Consider the following 18,487-nt stretch of genomic DNA (forward strand, 5'->3'; position numbering starts at 1 on the left):
AATATTTAATTATTTCTTTACAAAGTAAGCAGGAAAGAGTTTAGAGTCACTGAATTTGTATTTGTGGTATTCAGCAAGTGGAACTAAAAGATTTATTATGAAATATTTTTCATTTTAAAGTCAAATACACCAAATAAGCATCCTTGAAACACTATTATTATTCTGACGATCTATTAAAAAGCATAAACTTCTCAAAGTGGTATCAGATGATTTTTACTGAGTGAGTAAGGGACCATGGGACCAAGTGTTGTGGGGCTGTGGGAATTTGATATTTCCTTAAAAAAATCTGAGTACTTGTACAGCATACCATATCAAGTCAAAGAACTGACCAACAAGTAGGATGTTGGACTTATTTTTGGAGAGAATGAAAGTTTGACTTACACTAATATTATAACTGCACAATCAAAAAATAAACTGCAGCCTCGGACGTGAAAAATAAATCTGATTTTACACATTTTGACAGAGATGTGCAAAGAAAAAAAGATCTACAGGGTAAAAAACAAAGGCCCAACTGCATTGAGTTTATTCAGTGACCTTGTGGGTTACCCAGCCTGCCTACTAATTATATTAATAATATTTAGTATTCATATTGTGCTAGATATTCCACACAACAGGAACATGTTTTTATCTCTATTCTCTACCTGGACATTGCCAACAGACTGTTGTATTACAGCATGTGGAGGTTTAGTGTCTTCCTTAAGTCCCAGCTTCCCCTTTTAAATAACTTTCAATACCGATGAATCATCTGGCGCCACCTTGTGGTCAGAATTAATAGTCAACATCAAAGGGCTGCTGCTAGACTGTGATCCTTGATGCAGTCTGGATTATTCCACGTTACACATGATGAAGCTGCATACACTGCCCAAACTTTATTATTGCATTAAAAACCTGTTCCACTCTGTTATATCTATATGATAAAGAAGAAGTTTTAAAGTAACTGTCTACATCTTAGTCAACAACAGTAATGGCCAAAACAAAGAGACTGCCTGAGTATGGCTTCACAGATTGTATCAGAAATGTTGTATTTTAGTGGATTTTCATCATATGTTGTTACCATTGTAGTCAATGTGTGGGAGAAGACATTCAGTTGCATCATTATGAATATCATCTTGATTATAATGTTGATATTGCCTTGGAAATGTAGATGATAAACTAGTTTAAAGCATTAAAGTTTTCCTTTAATGCGTCTCCATTTATTCTGGAATGGTAATATAAATAGATTTACTTTCAGTGGATAGTGCATAGCTTCTTACATAAGGAGACAAACACATGAAGATAAGCCTTGTGGTTGAGGATAAGGCTGTGGCTATTGATTAAGTTTGTGGTGTTGTGCAGCAGTAAGTCTGTGCAAAAGGCTCTGTAGGTATATGGATTAAAAGATGATTTTTAGTAATACTATTGTGTGACCTGATGCTCTCATTGTAGTAGCGATCTGTGGAAATTAGTGGGTGAATGTTGTTCAGTCAGTTGATAGAAAACAATACAGTTGTATGCCCGTGTCCAGTAAGTGCTGGCTGTTTTTATTGAAATTGTTAAATATCTCAATCCAATCTGCCTCAAAACTGGAATGGTGGAAGAATCCTCCCACTGACGACAACAACCTGATTACATTTTCTCCCTTTTAAAACATATCGACATGGTCATAGCATGGATGAAAAGTTGCTCATCAGAGAAACAACAGTCCTGTGCAAGCTTTCCACAACTGTTAGATATGATGAATACATGACATTTTAGTGATTGCAGTGGTGTAGAACACAAAGAGGGCTCGGTGCACCACTATCGCTTATCACAATACAGTTGCAATATTCTTCCTGGTGATGCATGTGCAACAAGTCCGTGGATTTTCATGGAGTTACTGGTCGGCGACTGAGCTTTTACTCTTCCACTGTGTCCTTCTTGCTGGTCTCCTGTCCTTCAAAGATGGGGTACTTGCTCTCCACTTCTGCCCAGCTCAAAGTGCCGTTGGACAAATCCCGAATAATCACAGGCAACTCGCTGACCTGAGGAGAGAAAAAACATGTTTACCTGATTGTGTTAAATTGTGTGTGTAATCATCACAATTGTCAAGCTCCCTATGAACATTATTTTTTAGAAATGGAGAATTTGAAGCATTTGCTACCTTCACTGTGACCCCAAATTACTTTAGTTTGTCCTTTAGCTTTACAGTTTTTACACATGCAATTGGAAAAAACAAAACAGACCTTCTTATCTCACATGGTCAATATATTGAGAATGCTTTGTGTTTCCAGGGAAGCAACACTTTAATGAACCCAACAGCTGAGTGAGATGGTTTCTATCAGTATCCGTGGTGATGGATTGTTCCTGCCTAACGGACCTGCCAACCTTGGGAAAATACTTTGAGTACTACAATAGTGCAACACTTAGTTCACATGCTTTCACACCACTTTGCTTTGTACGCAGTAATTTCCCAACTCCCCACCATGTCCTCAAATTATCCAACAGATTAAATCGTTTGTACTTACAGTCCACTACATTTTGGAGGAATCATCTTTATGATCTCAAGTTGTAAAATAGCATTATTATCGATTTGATTACTCAAACAGAGCCAGATTGTTAGCTTCATGTTGACAACTTTAAAATGCTGCTTACGCGTACGTGTCAAAACGTAACTCTAAATAGAGATAGTTTTCATAATGAGTATGTAGTACGTGTCAATTTACAGTCTCTTGAAATGACATTACGCTCGTAAATCACGATCTTCCCCGCTTGATATTTGGGTTGGCAGGGGGAATGAATCCAGCGCTAGGATTGGTCAAACTCTTCTTTTGCTTTTGAGCAGGCTAGTCGCTGCAGCCTCTTTCTTTTAGACTTTAGGAGATCTTGTGCACAGCTGAACTCACAAGTTTCACCTTTTTGCGTAGTTTAGAAAGAGAAATCATACCAGCGTACTCCGATGTTTAAAATGTACACCTGCTATGCAATATGCGTACAGGTTGGCAGTTCAGATAAAGTCCACTTAACGAGAGCGCTTTCTACACACGCAAACGTGACTTCATGTATAGTGACAGACGACAGTGAAGAGCTACGAAGCAAAAAAACTATTGTAAAGTTGAACCTATAAAACAAACAAACAAACAAACAAACAAAGGGAACTGGTGCTGTACCTCTGCCCTGATCTGCCTCATTGAGTCGCGGTCTCTAAGAGTGGCCGTGTGAGGCGTCTTGTTCACTGTGTCGAAGTCGATGGTGATGCCAAACGCCACTCCGATCTCGTCCGTCCTGGCGTAGCGCCTGCCGATGGATCCTGAAGAGTCGTCCACTTTGTAAGACACACCGTTTTTAGTCATTGCCTCGGCTAAGATGGAGAAAGAACAAAAAAAAAGTTAAACAGCAGCAGCAGATGGCGTTTTCTCTCTACACAGACAGAAATAGAACGTGTACATTATCATTATGTGGGCACTTACATAATTCCCTCACGAAGGGCACGAATTCCTGGTTTTGACTCAGAGGCAGGACGGAGCATTTGTATGGAGCCACAGTTGCAGGGAAGCTGAAGTACTGTTGCAAAGGAAAATAAAAATTACAGTCAGAAAAACACTACAATACATCCACAATGCAACAGTAGTGTCCGACAGGGCTGAGCAATACAAACATTTTTGAGGATTTTAATGAGTCAGCTTTGATTAGGTCACTATTAATAAGCTTGTGTCATGTGAGTCATTCAAGATTATGAACCAGTTAACCACTTCACAGTCAGCACTTAGAAGAGGAGGATGAAGTATTTTACAGAGACAGAAATGTCAGATATCGTCACCCAGCCCTGGTGAACAGTCCTACTCTGTCTTAAGTAGATTCAGACTTACTGTTCTTTGTTCGTCACCTTCTCTGACATGGAATGTGTGCTCAAAGATGGTGTACATGATCCTCCCAATGCCAAAGGAGGGCTCGATTACATTGGGAACAACTTCCTCCACTGTGGGCGACAAACATACAGAAAATGTGTGTTATACAAGTTTTATGTTTTGCAGATATAAAAAAGGCAAAACCCAAGACAAAAATCTAATCTCTTGAATGAATCTCACCATGCAGAGTCTTCTGGAATCGCTTCACACTGACCATGTCCTTTGTGAGTTTGAACGACTTGCCTTCTGTCTCGATGGTGAACTCTCTGTGGAGTGAGAATAAGACACTGACTGTGCTGGAAAACAACAAACAACGACCTTTCGTCAGGCACCTATACTGTGAGACTGCAGTTACCAGCACTCACCCAGTCTCACTGAGCAGCTGCTCCTGTTCTGTAATGAAGCATTCGTCACACACAGACAGGTACTCCATGGCTATCTTGGCATCCTTCTTATACGCCTTCCCAATGGCTCCTTTGTTAGGCTCGAACTGGACGACATTGACAACTTTGTGTTGAGAAGTTAAGGAGAATAACCGAGAAATAATGAAGTCCTGGTGTGCTTAAAATGTTCTGAGGGAACAAAAGATTTTCTTTAGGGGCTGCAACAGTTTAAGGATATGGGTTCTTTGAGAGGCTTTTCAGCCACCAGAGGGACCTTTGTAGCACGAGCGTGGCATTTCAGATCAAAGCAAGACCGGTCAGCACAGCCCACAATCTCGATCCAGCCCTGCAAGGCACAAACATTTTACTTTGAGCAAAAGTGTGCGGACTACCTGACAAGCTACAAGGAAGGACTGGAAAAGAACCCACATAGGAGGTTTTGGTTTCAGCGTCCCAGCAGTCGCAGGCATAGTGAGCCATCTCGTTGTCCATGTGCTGTCGGAAACGCAGCTTGTCTTTGGCGATACCAACTTTAGTAAGGTAGAGGTAGATCCTCCCGATGAAATATCCCAGGACGGAGTTATTGATCACTCCCTAAATTAGACAGATGGATAAGAATCGACATCAGAATGCAATCTTATATTTCACATTTTCACAGTGAAAAGTTACCAAGTGAAATGAACAGTGCAAACATCTGACTGAAGTTGTAGTAATAGTGATTCCAACCTGCTCCACAGCGTCCCCTAGCCTCATGATTTGTGCAGACTGGCCGCTAGTCTGGGCCTTGGAGGAGTATAAAATGATGTCCAGGTCGGCTACATTGGAGAATTTAGGGTGGACCTTCTCACTTGGATCCACAAAGTGCTCGATCTCAGCCATGGTGAACTCCCTGCATGGACATTCGGAGCAGTTATAATATCTCTCTACAAGTACAGGAACAAAACATTTTTACTAATAGGCGACACGGTGGCTCTCTCTCACCTAACACGAATGAGTCCAGAGCGAGGAGAGATTTCGTTCCTGAAGGAGTTTCCGATCTGAGCAGCAGCAAAGGGCAGTTTTCCCTGGTTAAACTCCAATAGACGCTTGAAGTTGAGGAAGATTCCCTGAGCTGTTTCAGGCCTCAGATAGCTGCACATTCAGATTCAAATCAGTCAGTCAACAATGATACAAACTCTGACCACAAGCTTAAGTTCTCTCCTCTATTATGCTTCACTTTACCCTGTCATATTCCCCCCTGGTCCAATGGACGTCTGAAACATCAGGTTGAAGGAGATGGGCGGTGTGAGGTCATTTCCTGTGGTGGGTGACTTGACGTTGTACTTGACAAAGAGGTCCGTCAGCTCCTGCTGGGTGTAGTTGTCCATCTGAAAATAACATTGGAGAAAAACTAGTTCAGTGAATCATTTAAAACTCTGTGCTGTTCCACATAACTCCTCAAATTGGGCGTTTTGTCTGAGTGAACACGGACCTGAGTGATGACTTCCTCCATCTCAGCCTTCTTCTCTGCTGAACACTTCTTATCAGACATCAGCTTCTGGAGATGGGCTGTAGGACACAGAAAGAGGAAAACAATGCTTTCACAAACAGTTGTGACAGTACGTGACAGACCAAGGTAACAACCATCTGTTCTGTAGAATAGAATAATACAGGACCTTCCTTTGTTTTGATAGCGACACTATATATCTGCTATCGGTCACCCTGCTCTCTTTAACTGTTAACTAATAAGTAGGATGACATGCACGTCTTTTTAAAGTTAAAATGTTGCATCAAATTTGTTACATAACATGACCTGACATATTTCTGTTAGAACATTTTAAAGTTTCATCATGTCATTTCTTTCTGGCATCTGAGCCAATTTGACTCCAGGTCTTTCAGAAATAACATCTTCTCCTTATATCTCAAATGTCCCCCCCCCAGGACTTTGGCACAGCTCCAGTCTCTGTGATCCCAGCAGCTTGTATTGCTATGAAAGCCCTGTGTGATTTCTGCTGGTCCAACCACTTCAATTCTCCCTCGGGCACAGCAGTGATACTCAGAGCCTGGCCAACCAGCAGCAGCCACTGACAACACAAGTTTGGACTGTGTCAATCCCCTCCCTCGGCAGACTCCCCATGAATAATCCAGATGAAAAACTTACAAAGACCTCTCCGCTGGAGGTGCTTTTAAGGAGACTAATCTGTAGTTCACACAGTAGCCAAGTCTATAAATATACTTTGGCAGGTTAGGGAGGCTTACCTTTGAGGAGGTGGTCAGCCCTGAAGCATTCACCATTTTTGACATCTTTCACCATGTAGTCAGCAAATTTGTCCACATGTCCTGATGTCCTGGGGGGAAAATAAGCAAACAAACATAACATCTTATTATTTGTGTTAAAAGAAGTGTTATTGATATTTAATTCCATCCAAACAATGTATCTGCAACCGGGCTATGGAAGGCTGCTATAGTGGCAGCTTCCATGCATAAAATTGCAGAATCAATGTGTGCCTGTTAACAAAAACCCACAGTTCAGCACTTTGGAGCTGACTCTGGGAACCACAAGGCACTTTTAACAGCAGCTTTATCAATGAAATACACATAAATGATGACCAAAACACCCATAGAAGACACGATATGAACGATAAAGACTTTTGGTTTCATTCTTAAACATCCCATGGTAACAAAAACACATTTGAATCAATGAACAAGCATTACAGGGCCACCTACTTGAGGACAGGCTCGGGGGTCAGCATGGTGCAGTCGATCTCCAGGATCTGCTCCTCCTGGATGAAGTGCTGCCTCCAGGCCTGCAGGATGTTGTTCTTCAGGGCACAGCCCACAGGGCCGAAGTCGTACAGGCCGCTCACACCTGATGAGAATTACTACATGGTAAAAGAGCGCTTAAAGACGATGTATACAATGATTTACACAACATCTGAAGCCTTTATTTTCCTAATATGAGCTGTTGTAATCTTACCTCCATAGATGGCAAAGGCCTGGTCGTAAAAGAATCGCCTCTTGAGGGTATCCTCCATCTTGGTTCTGTCAACAATGTCATCTTTGGGTTGTAATGACAGTTCCTGCAATGAGAATTTACAATATTTTTAATCACATAGGCCATAATGATGCTAAGGAGTTTGATGACCAGGACTAATATTGTAATATCTGACCATGGAAAAGCATTCTTGATATTAGTTTTGTACAAACAAAACTGAGACTTGTTTACATTTAGTAAATAACGAAGCTGGCTCAGGTGTCATTATGTCACCTATAATTAGACCTTCAGCCACACGATACAAGATGCTCTTACACAGCGTGAGACTTCCTGTGAGTTGAAAGCTGTAAACTGTAGTAAGTGAACCTTTAGGGGCCACGTTGGCAAAATATCAGATTTGCAGTGCCCAAATTTAACCTCAAATCAAATCCTCCATGACGTCAAACGCGCTGCATCTTGAGTCAGCACAGTGGATTGATACCAGTGAGCCAAAGTGCATGAATGTGCATCAGTATTTGCAGCACAGCCTGGTTATCTAACGGAGAGCCGAGAAGTGCAGTGATGACAAAGCAAATCCTCTTTGTCATGTCTTTATTTTCTCCAACAAAAGTTATTAACTGTAAAGCAAATTCAATGAAATCACACTCACAGTAAAAGCTGCACTTACCTTGGCCTCCAGGGTTCTCTTCCTTGCTTTCAGTTCAGCCACAGCTTTAGTCACATCCACATCAGGAGCTCCATCCTGTTTCATTTGACGCACAAGGTCCCCCTAAAGCACAGAGAGGTGGCTTAGAGACCGACATACAGAAAAAAAAAAAAACCCTGACACACCTTCAACTACGATTCAACTCAAATCTGGGCATGATAATAAAGCTTCTATTTGGGTAGCAGCATTAAAATGAGCCTCTTCTCTTAACCCCACCCTGCTCACTGGTGTCTGCACAATGAAACGTGGCAAAGGGCGCAGACATGTCCACCAGCTAGCGTTAGTTAGCAGCGAGCTAGCAATGGCTGTCCTCATTCATTGACAGCTCCGTAAGGGTTAGCCGCCGGTTAGCTTAGCAAGCTATCACACCGACTGTGAGTCCCCAAAAAAAAAAAAAAGTGATCCGACCCCGAAAACAAACCGAGTCAGCACAGACCAGCAGAGACTGGGAGACAGTAGGTGTTACCTGCTCTCTGACTGCAACCCTCAGAGGGGCGAGAATCTCTTCCATACTGCCGTCCATGGTTTGTCCTTCCGCCAGCTGCTGCCACAGGCTTTCTTCCTCCCTCTTCTTCTTCCTCTTCGCACACAAACACACCGATGTTGAAAACGGCTTGTTTCGGGGCGGAGTGCGGAGCGACTGCCGAGCAAACCGGACCGTGGACACGGGACAGAGGGAGGAGATCTCAGTGCTGGTCCTCAGCAGTGCTGATGCTGCGCTACGAAGCATGGACCGCCGTAATGCTACCGGAGAATGATGAAATCTCTGGATGTTTGAGTAGATGCGACTTCCGCTGCGCTGCGAGCACTTTCGCGTACGTGGTGACGTAACCGGTAGATTCGTTAAATAACTTTAAATTAATTAAATTAATATTTTAGTTTTGTGGGTCATCACACTGACTCGTGTTTGTAGGGAAGTCTATTTCTGACTGTGAAATAATAATAATAAAAAAAATTAAATGACAAGATGGTACAGATATTTTACTAAATAATCTTAAAACTCATTATTATTTATTTAATTTCTGTCAACAATACTGTGGAATATGTTTACATTTACCTTTACTTTGTATATAGGCTCTTATCTTATTATATAAGATAAGATAAGATGTTCCTTTATTGATCCCCCTTAGGAGAAATTCAAAATAGACACAGCAGCGTAAAGCAATGTAGTACAAAATAAAAAGAACAGAAGTGGAGGTACAACAAGATATCACAAAATAAAATATTGCAAAATATGATAGAAAAAATAAGACTATAAATGAAGTATATACACTATGCAATATTCAAGTAAGAATGGTGCACAAATATTTGAGCAGATTGACTAAAACTAAACTGTACATCTAGAAATTAAATATAAATTGTTGTGCAAAAGGTTTGTGCGTTGTAGGTTGGAGTTTAAACCAGTCTTAGTCTGCGGGGTCTGGAGGTACTGGGTGCTGTGGCGTTGTGGAGTCTGATGGCAGATGGTACAAACGAGCCTCCAAACCGCTTTATGTGTCTATTTCCATTTTTACTTTATTTTTACTTTTACTACATGTTGATACCTATGCATTCATATCTATTCTCTATATTGTGTTAGATATTGTATATAAGTACTATTTATTTAACGTTAGTAGAACAACATGTCACTGTCTCATCAGTCAAAATTGTGATTTAGGCTATGATTTATGGGGTGGCAGTAGCTCAGTGTGTATGCACTTGGCTTGGGAACCGGAGGGTTGCTGGTTCAAGTCCCACAGACCACAAAATATGGAGTGTGGAGTGGTAGCTGGAGAGGTGCCAGCTTTACCTCCTGTGCACTGCCGAGGTGCCCTTGAGCAAGGCAACCTAACCCCAAAACCTGCTCATGGAGCGCTGTTAACGTTGCAACCCCATCACACCACCATCTCCCTCCCTGTTGCATGTCCACAAGTGCATGAAGTGTGCATTTCACTCTGTGTGTGTGTATAAAAAGGGTGAAAAGAACAATTTCCCCTAGGGGAAATTATTCTTTTCAATAAAGTATATCTTCTTCTTATGCATAATTGTGAATTATTATTTCATGATTTTGCAGTTTTAAAGTTTTACTTTCACAATAAAAAGGTTATAGTTTTGGTTTTGAGAGGGGAAGCAAAATAGCTACAGTGGTATAATTTCACTTTTGGTGAAAGTAAAAGTAAATTCCTAACTTTTACTTTTTCTTTCTGTTTTGTTTTGTCTTTGGCTGGTAGAATTAAGCATTGTGAGCAATGTGAGCATTCAGATTGAAGCATATTACAGCCATTTTTAGGAATTTAATTGAATTAGAAATGTTTAATGGGAACTTTTATTACATTTGTGAGCAACCTTGAGTGTTAATATATATATCAATTTATATTATGCAACAGAAAGTAACATTTATGCCCCTTAGTTTCTTCAATCCCAATTTTGCTCAGTGTTGAAAGGTAGTCATGCTGTATGTAGACTGCTGTTTTTCTGAAAACAGTTATTACATTAGTACAATATTCAGGACACAGTGGACCTTGCTCGCTGTTAAATATTCATTTAAGGGTCAAAACTCCAAGAAGATTTGTTGTATTAACAGTTTTTTAGACTGCTTTCTCTTCTCTATGCAAGAAAGTCCAAAAATCTCTACTTCTGTTCTTCAGTAGTCCTTCACGTATTTGATATCAGCTGTATTGTGAACAGTCATTCTGCAGGTGTTGATCCAGACACGGGGGAGGAATAAAGGATGAGGTGCGTCTGTTTGGATCCTCTTTGTTCCTCCAGAATTTTGTGATGGTGAAATTGAAGTGAACACAGGAAAGCTAATTTAATACAGACCTCATAAACCCTCAGATAATTGTTGAATCCCCAATAATAACCCATCCTGTGATATCTGCTCTGTCTGACTCCGTTACCAGAATTGCCTTTTTGTAAAGACAAGGAGTCGATCATTCCTCCCACAAGATAAATCCCAGACACTTCACATATCCCCAGGGCTCAAATCTAATCATCTCAGCCTTATTAAAACCTGTCCTGATTTAGCAGATGAAAGACAAGATGTGGCCTTCAGTTTTTCAATCATTTTAATAAACCTCATTGATAAAACGATTTCCTGACATTTGACTGACAATGGCTGGTTTCTCAAGGTCCTTTCAGCATGTCAGTCTGTTTGTGCGCCGCTTGACAGTAAAAAGGTGGTCGTGTTGGATTATTGACTCGATCAGTTTGACTCATTCTGTGGTAAATTCCATTGATCCAATAGACCTTTTTCACTGTAGCCAGTTTGAGATGTCATAGTAGGATACACACAGGTGTTACCTGACACCTTTAACGACAGTGAGCCAGCATGCACAATACCCTGAAATTGAAGCAGCAAAATGGAATTCAGCCACAGTTAATTTAATTATTTACACCTGTGACCTGCAAAGAGTCCAAAATCTGGTTACACAAGCACTTGTTCTGATCTTTTGCTCCATAGGAAAGGTGCTTGGATTCAGAAATGATGTGTTTTTTGTGTAAAGCTATAATAAAGTCAGCCTGCTTTGAGGAAGCATTGCACACAGTATGATTTTGTGCTGTCAGTTTAAATCTAAAGAGAAATTAAATGGAAAATAAAACAGAATGAAAAAGTGATTAAATAAAAATGAAACAGCTTTCTTCTCCTCTTTTAATGTCAAATATAAAATGCCTGTAACCATCATGGTGGTGAAATTAAAATGTTTAATTTCCACATATTTGTGATAATGAATGTCTATTTTAAGGTAGGAATTAACTGCTGATTAAAACACATCTGATATATGTTACACAATCTTTCTAAATGTGTCCATGTTACAAATAAAGTTGTTTGAAAATAGCTTCAACTTTCCACAAGATGGCACCAGAGGCAAACTCATGGTTTGTTTCTATCGAAGCAAATCCAACCAGTACAATTACATTTTATTGATCATTTTGTACAAAAAGTGGGGGTATTTTTTAAAAATATTTATTTGAAACACATTTGAACTTTTTGGGCATATGGTTTTAAAGCTGTAAGAGACTTTGAATCTATCAGATTACCGAAGAGAAGTAAGCACATTTTAATGTATTTTTCCTTCTACAATCTGTGTTGTCCTGTAATTTGTGTCCAGGCGTTTTAAAAGTGAGATTCCAGGAACTAAACTGGTTTCATCATATTACATTTCCTAGTTTTGAAATGGTCTATAATGCCAAGAATATAATACAGCTTAACTGCAAACATCTTGTGATCAAGAAAGAGGAACACACAAAAAGCGTTTTTGTTGCAAATGTTTTTCTCTACATCTTCCATTCCTGTACTGAGCTGTGTCCCTGCATAAGCCTCACCGTGTCATTGTTTATGTGGGGTGGACCTTGAAGGCTCAACATCTTGAGGAAACAATGTGCGAGAGGCCCATCCAGAGAGAAAACGAGAGAGAGAGAGAAAGGATTATGTGATTCCAGTTCCTTACTGAGCTACACCCACGTTCATAAAACATTCAAGGGCCCCGCAGTCTGACAGCACACCAGATGTATTTGAAGGCTGTGAGAAAGATCATCTGTGTCTTATCAAAGTTAATATCAAGACCATATTTATTTTAATTATTCATCAACAGAAATGCGTTGCTCAAGGGCCGTGCCACTCCGGTTCCCTCAGAGAGAGACATGTCAGCGGCCAGTGATGTTTGATGTCAGAGATCAAGAAGTGAATCCTGTAGTCTTTGGCCTCATCTCAGATAGTGTTGGTCCATTATGTGAGGGTTTTTCTTTATCCCTTTGACACTCACCACTCTCTTTACCAACAAGTGGGTGAGGAAATATTTGTGCCCTGCAGCTGCGATTGTTCAAAGAGCGATTATCTGTATCTGCAATAAGCTCTTAAGTGCTGTGCTCAGTCAAACATCCAGTTGACAATCATACAACTGACTGTTTTTATCTGCTGCTTCCGGATTTTACTAAAGTGAAAGTTTTTTTATAGAACCAACCATGATATAACCTTTGCATTAATATTTATATGACCAGAAAAAAAATCATTGTTGGTACCATTTTCTAATAAGTTATGCTTTATAAAAGGTTTGTCATTTGTAAGTTATAGCTGTATTAATGCATTTACCAGTGCTTTATATATCAGCTATAAGCCAGCAATATATGAGCAACCTTTGGGTTTCCAGGTTGTAAAAAACAAAACCTGGGGCAGGTTTTAATCCCCCGGCAGGATACGTATCCTTTTAGCTCTTAAACCTGCAGTAGTTGATTTGTAGCCACTAGGGGGCAGTGAAAACAAGCTGTGAACACAAAACAAACATATCACCTTTTATATTGACAGGGCACACATGTTAGCAAACAGTTGCCTATTTACACATCTAGCAGAATTGAAGCAACATTAGCATTTATCTTATTTACGCTCTGTTTGCTTAAAGCGAACTGTAGTAGCTAACCTTGTGTGCCGTTTGGTAGAAAACACCATTTATAGTACGTACGAAGTTGTGATCCATTGTTAATATAAAACATTGATTGTATCTGCTTTTAATTCATTAGAAAGATGACTTATACCTTCTGGAATAAAATGGCGGAGAATGTGGACATTAACGCAGCAACAGATATAACTATAGCCTTGATGTATATGTAACGGAAAACCAACATTTATAACTGTATTATATTAGATAAAAAAGATAAGCACCATGAAGTTGCAATTGTTCACATTAATGGCTTATAACTGATCTATAATCTGTAGAGGGACAACAGATGTACATTTGCTGAAGTACTTTTAATTGTGTGCTGCAAAAATAAGCAAATAAAATATGTACAAGGCATTAGTAAATTATTCATCAACCAATAATAAAGCCATTAGTTACAACATTGTAAAAGGTGAGTGAACAGAAACTGGCACCTTTATGTTTCATGTCCATACTGTCTGATAACAGTCTGATTAATGTTATAGATGCTAAACCCTGAATAATTACCAATGCACATTCACTGATAATTAAGTTCCTGTATTGTATCCCATTTTCCTTTGAGGAATTATTCATCTTATCTATGTAAAGCAACCAACACACAGGCTCTGTGTCATTTAACTTCAAGTGGCCATGCAGTTTTAACAGACACAGTAACTTGACACTGACTGTCAAGTGCTGAGAAGTGATTGTGATTGTCACAAAGCGGCTCAGGGGCCTGTGTTGTGGTGTCAATTTTACACATACATTATTGTAAGCATCAGGACAGAGCCACTGACCCACAGTGAGAGCATTATGTCGGCTAGGAGATTACACACTAATTATGAACAGCATCAACAGATGACAGCCTGCACTTATTGTTGCTTTCCTCCCGCCCGTATGCCGTCATACACTTGTCTCTCAGGTGGGGTCATTTGGGGCTGCGTGAGCCTCGGCTCCATTAAAGTGACAGCGAAGGTGAAGAGGGACGAACACTCAGACACGTCACTGCTGGCAGCAGACCAGAAAACCACTTTATCTCCCTTGTTGTTATTCTACGGTCCACTGAGGCTGAAATAGCATGAATAATGCTTGTTTATCAGTGAATGTGGAGGGTGTGTAGGTCTCACAGGTGGATATCAGCTCAAGAGATGGGGAATAGGCTGCATGATGTAAACAGTAGATTAAAGGGGCAACTCGCTTATGTTACACATGCTGTTGAGGTCGAGTAATTCATCGCCAAGAGAACTTCTCCGCCAGTGAAAAACAACTAAAGTCTTCTGTGGCTCTGAGGGTTGTTTCGCCAAGTCCGATGACGTCATAGTGATGTCATCAGGGGGTTTGGAGAGTATTAAGTAGAAAATACAAACCCTAACCCTTGCGTTGTGGAATTTGAAAGACATGTTTAGTTCCCAGGAAAGCTCTGCCAATAAGGTGGTCCAGAATTGCATTATGGGAAATGTGGGATACTTATAGACCCCAGCATTTATAAATGACAGATTTATTAATGGATATTAATTAATTTACTAATGCTTTACAGGTGGGTCAGAAGCCAGGTTCTGTTGCCAGGTTCTTGACAATTCATTAATAAATTCTTGTGTTTGTTTTTCATTTTTCTAGTAAGCATCACGTCTGCAGTAATAAAGGTTAATAGGTAATTTATTAATTTACAATAATCCATCTTACTGATGAATTAAAGAGCTAAATAAACAAAGCGTCATGTGTCATACTGAAGGACAAACGCCAGAAAAAGGGATTTCGAAACTTTCTAAAAGTTATTGATATGAATGGATTATAACGGATCTATTATTAACCATTAATAAAGTCATTAGTTATAAAGTGTTGTAAGTGATACCAATAGGTCTCTTGTGAGAAAGAAAAGTTTCACTCTAGTAACCCTTAAAAAATGTAACTCCTCTCTTATTCAACTTTTGGAAAAACAAATGTCTAATAAACCAAAATTTTAGATATATTAGATTCATAATATTCAAGATAAACAGTTTTTACATGTGTTGTAGGACCTTACCCACCACTGAGGACATAAAGGTCTTACTCTCAGGATTGTTTCAGAGAATTTGGAGGTTTGAATTTTAAATTATGAGGGTTTTTAAATTCTGGATCAGATGTTTTTTTTTAAGTCAAAATCCTTCAATTGGACTATTTTAAGCCAGAAAGTATCTCTCCGCCAGAATTATATTACTGCCATTGTGTGGAAGGATATGAAACAGCTTAAGTTAATCATATAGGGAGATGAAATTTGCCAAATATATAGACCTACTGTAGCAGATTTCTTTGCACTACATTAATCACAATAAGATAACACACAAAAAAGTAAATAAAAAAATAACAGCAAGCAGGTGGGCATAATAGAAAGCTAAAACAAAAATACCAGGAACAAACAACAATAACAAGCAACAAGATCTGCACAACAAAAAGGGCATATGATTTCATCCATATACCCGCAGTGTTAATTCACATACCCTCTGAACAAGCGGACAAAGCCAAATAATCAAATAAGGCTCAAGGATATTCGATCCCCACTTTCCAATCAGGTCACAAACCAAATGTTTTAAGCAGTCAAGTTCATATAAAGAATGTAGAACAAGTAGATTTTACACATTTCTTTCTTTTAAAGTGGGTGGGCTTAGTCAACTCTTTCCCTTAAAATAAAATCCTGATATTGCCAAATATATGAAACACTAATAAAACAGTGAGCAGTGGGCGGATGAGAGCCTCTTCTGTTTTTTTTTTTTTTTTTGTTTGTTTGTTTTTTTACCCTCCCGAGCTCGGACTGTGGAGGATAACCAAGGAAAATGTTTGAAGGCGTGTTGTTGTAGTCGAGCCTGCGTGCATGGTCCCTGTGGCAGGAGGACGGTCGCCATCTCTGGGTAAACACTGTAACCGTATCACGCAGTTGATATTGTAGCGTGTGGACTTGAAGCCGGAGCTGTACAGTAGCAGGCAGCAGTCAGCAGCAGCAGTCAGCAGCAGCAGCAGCGGGCAGCAGGCAGCAGGCGGGGGTGCTATGCTGCCTGCAACAACCCACAGCGGACGCACACCACTTCAACGCAGGACTGACGCTTTTGTTTGTCTCCTGCACATCGGACTGTCACCTCAGATGTTGGCCGCTTCTTCTTCTTCCTCCTCCTCTTCTTCCTCCTCTCCTCGCTGACATTTCGTCTTGTTTGTAAGCTCCGGATGGGGGTGGAGGTGGTGGGGTGGGGAGGAGGTTGAAACGGGACTGCATGCTTCGAATAGAAATGGGATTTTTAATGTTGCACACAGCGGACGCTCTTGCCTGTGCGCAGCCGGGGGGACTGTAGTACGCTTTTTTGGGGGGTGGGGGGTAATGTTTGCCAAGGAATAAAAAAAAAAACAAAAAAAAAAAACGGTGTAGCCGAAGGTGCATAACATCTCGTTTCCATGGACAACACGTCCATAATAACACAGGTTGCAAATCCGAAAGAGGAGGAGAGCATTTCTTCAAGTCAAGATAAAGGTAAGGCGCGCAGAAATGTCACACACACACATACACACATATATATAAACGGTTGTTGTTTTCATTTTGACAAATAAATAAATAAATTTTGCAGCCGCAGTTTATTTACATTGCTCGGTTGCCAAATGTGATCTGCAGCCCTCAGTGCAGAGAGGATACTGGGCTCCGGACTGCAACAGCAAAGCCTGAGTATCGACGGAAAACCTCCATTGTTCAGCTGAACAGAGAAACATTAAGAGCCCTCAGCCAGCCTGTCAATATATATCATGTTGGGCTGTAACTTTATTGCCAGGACCTTTATTTTTTATGGCAAACTAGACCTTATTTTAAAACTGCACACATTTTGCGATTTAAAAGATGTGATATAGCCTATGTATTTTTGTTGTAATCTGTGTGGAGTGAGCTGGGTTTACTACAGGGGGCGGGTACTCTACTCCTTTCCTTGCACTGGCGACATCCATGTATGCATCACTGACACTGTAAAATGCTTGGTGTACTACTAATAACAAATACCACCGATGACCAGGGGTAAAAAAAAATCAAACCGTTTTAGCTGCTGTACTTGAAGAAAAACACACATTTTTAATAATTTAAGTAAGTATATATGTAGTAGTGCATTTGGAAGTACCTTTATTGGTGTTTTGGAAGGTGTGTTTACACATTTATTAACAGAAACCCCAGTGGTAATATTGGAAACACGTTTATTTTGCACATTTCTTCATCTTAGAATAAAACTACCTCAATTAAGCAACAATGGCAATAAATAAATGTATTGTTTATCAGCTCCTTTGTACGGTATTTGATGATAATAAAACAGTTATCATCACATAACCGACAGTGAATGTTTACATGGTCAGAAATGTCCGCTCCCAGCTGTGTAAAAAGTGCCTGAAAACAAGAGCTCAACAGCTGCTCTACAGATTACCGTAGAGGCTGAACGAAAAACACATTTTCTCTCTTGTTGTTTTGCACAAGAGTCGCCACTTCACCATGTGGTGATGACATCAACGACAAATCCCCCTCATGAGTCAGGAGCTTTTCAGTTTTCATTAACTTTCAGAGGGGTTTTCACTAGTCTGTGCGGGCCAGTGACTCTGTGTTGGATTCAGATTTGAGTCCACACACAGGAAAATGAGGCTGTGGAGTACTGTGTACACACACACGTGGGATACACAGGTGTCCCTGGGAGATCACAGCAGGAGGGCATGGTTGTTTGGAGCTCAGGGCCCTGACATTCCCCCCACTAGCACCCATTCCACGGAGCCACAGGGTGCCTGCAGGCCAGAGGGACCACAGCTTCCTGCTACACCCAGTGCTCTGTTGGAGAAAAAGGTCACCTTCCTGCATCACCTGCTGCTGAGCAGCACTGACATACATAAACCTCTCTGACTCACTGACCTCTTAGCTGGTGGTCGAGAAATGAAGAGAGCAGAAGTGAGACTTTTGGCTTTTCACTACTATTTTCACAACTCTTATTTGGTTGGAATCGACCTGCATGATCATAGCAACCAGATCAATTGTGATTTATGGTCCACTGCACGTTTTTTGCTCCTCTGCGTGCTCTAATCTGGTGGCGCCGCCTTCATAATTAAAACCATCATAAACAAATCAATGAAAACAATCGCTAACAGCAAACATTCAGCTCCGTCACTGACTGCGCCGCAGCAGAAAA

The 18,487-nt window shown here is 40.4% G+C and overlaps 2 protein-coding genes and 1 non-coding gene across 4 annotated transcripts in view; 1 reads left to right on the top strand and 2 right to left on the bottom strand.

The window, feature by feature from the left end:
• Positions 1–1,486: 1,486 nt before the first annotated feature.
• LOC127369314 (glycine--tRNA ligase) lies at positions 1,487–8,689 on the bottom strand. Its single transcript, XM_051410558.1, has 17 exons — positions 8,393–8,689; positions 7,888–7,989; positions 7,203–7,305; positions 6,953–7,094; positions 6,485–6,573; positions 5,718–5,794; positions 5,468–5,613; positions 5,228–5,377; positions 4,973–5,135; positions 4,676–4,840; positions 4,484–4,592; positions 4,229–4,373; positions 4,044–4,129; positions 3,825–3,934; positions 3,426–3,519; positions 3,126–3,316; positions 1,487–2,000 (listed from the first exon to the last, which is right to left on the bottom strand). Exons 1-17 carry the CDS (start codon positions 8,654–8,656, stop codon positions 1,875–1,877), a joined length of 2,262 nt encoding a protein of 753 aa, XP_051266518.1. The 5' UTR covers positions 8,657–8,689; the 3' UTR covers positions 1,487–1,874.
• LOC127369825 (small nucleolar RNA SNORA84) lies at positions 6,656–6,790 on the bottom strand. The gene has a single exon (XR_007886123.1). It is a non-coding gene; the product is annotated as a small nucleolar RNA SNORA84 (small nucleolar RNA).
• A 7,820-nt stretch (positions 8,690–16,509) lies between the features above and the next one.
• The window catches only part of ctdspla (CTD (carboxy-terminal domain, RNA polymerase II, polypeptide A) small phosphatase-like a), a 31,616-nt gene continuing 29,638 nt past the window's right edge, over positions 16,510–18,487 (top strand). For both annotated transcript variants that reach the window (XM_051410961.1, XM_051410962.1), the window contains exon 1: positions 16,510–16,815. In XM_051410961.1, the coding sequence (XP_051266921.1) occupies positions 16,740–16,815 (76 nt within the window). In that variant the 5' untranslated portion in view covers positions 16,510–16,739. The remainder of the gene's footprint in view (positions 16,816–18,487) is intronic.

The sequence above is a fragment of the Dicentrarchus labrax genome, unplaced genomic scaffold (assembly GCF_905237075.1).
Source record: "Dicentrarchus labrax unplaced genomic scaffold, dlabrax2021, whole genome shotgun sequence".
Classification (NCBI taxonomy): domain Eukaryota; kingdom Metazoa; phylum Chordata; class Actinopteri; family Moronidae; genus Dicentrarchus; species Dicentrarchus labrax.

Coding starts and splice junctions, on each gene's coding strand:
- LOC127369314 (XM_051410558.1), bottom strand. CDS start 8,656: ATGCTTCGTAGCGCAGCATCAGCACTGCTGAGGACCAGCACTGAGATC. Junction 7,990..8,392: donor GGGTTGCAGTCAGAGAGCAG/GTAACACCTACT, acceptor TCTGTGCTTTAG/GGGGACCTTGTGCGTCAAAT. Junction 3,520..3,824: donor AAGGTGACGAACAAAGAACA/GTAAGTCTGAAT, acceptor CCTTTGCAACAG/TACTTCAGCTTCCCTGCAAC.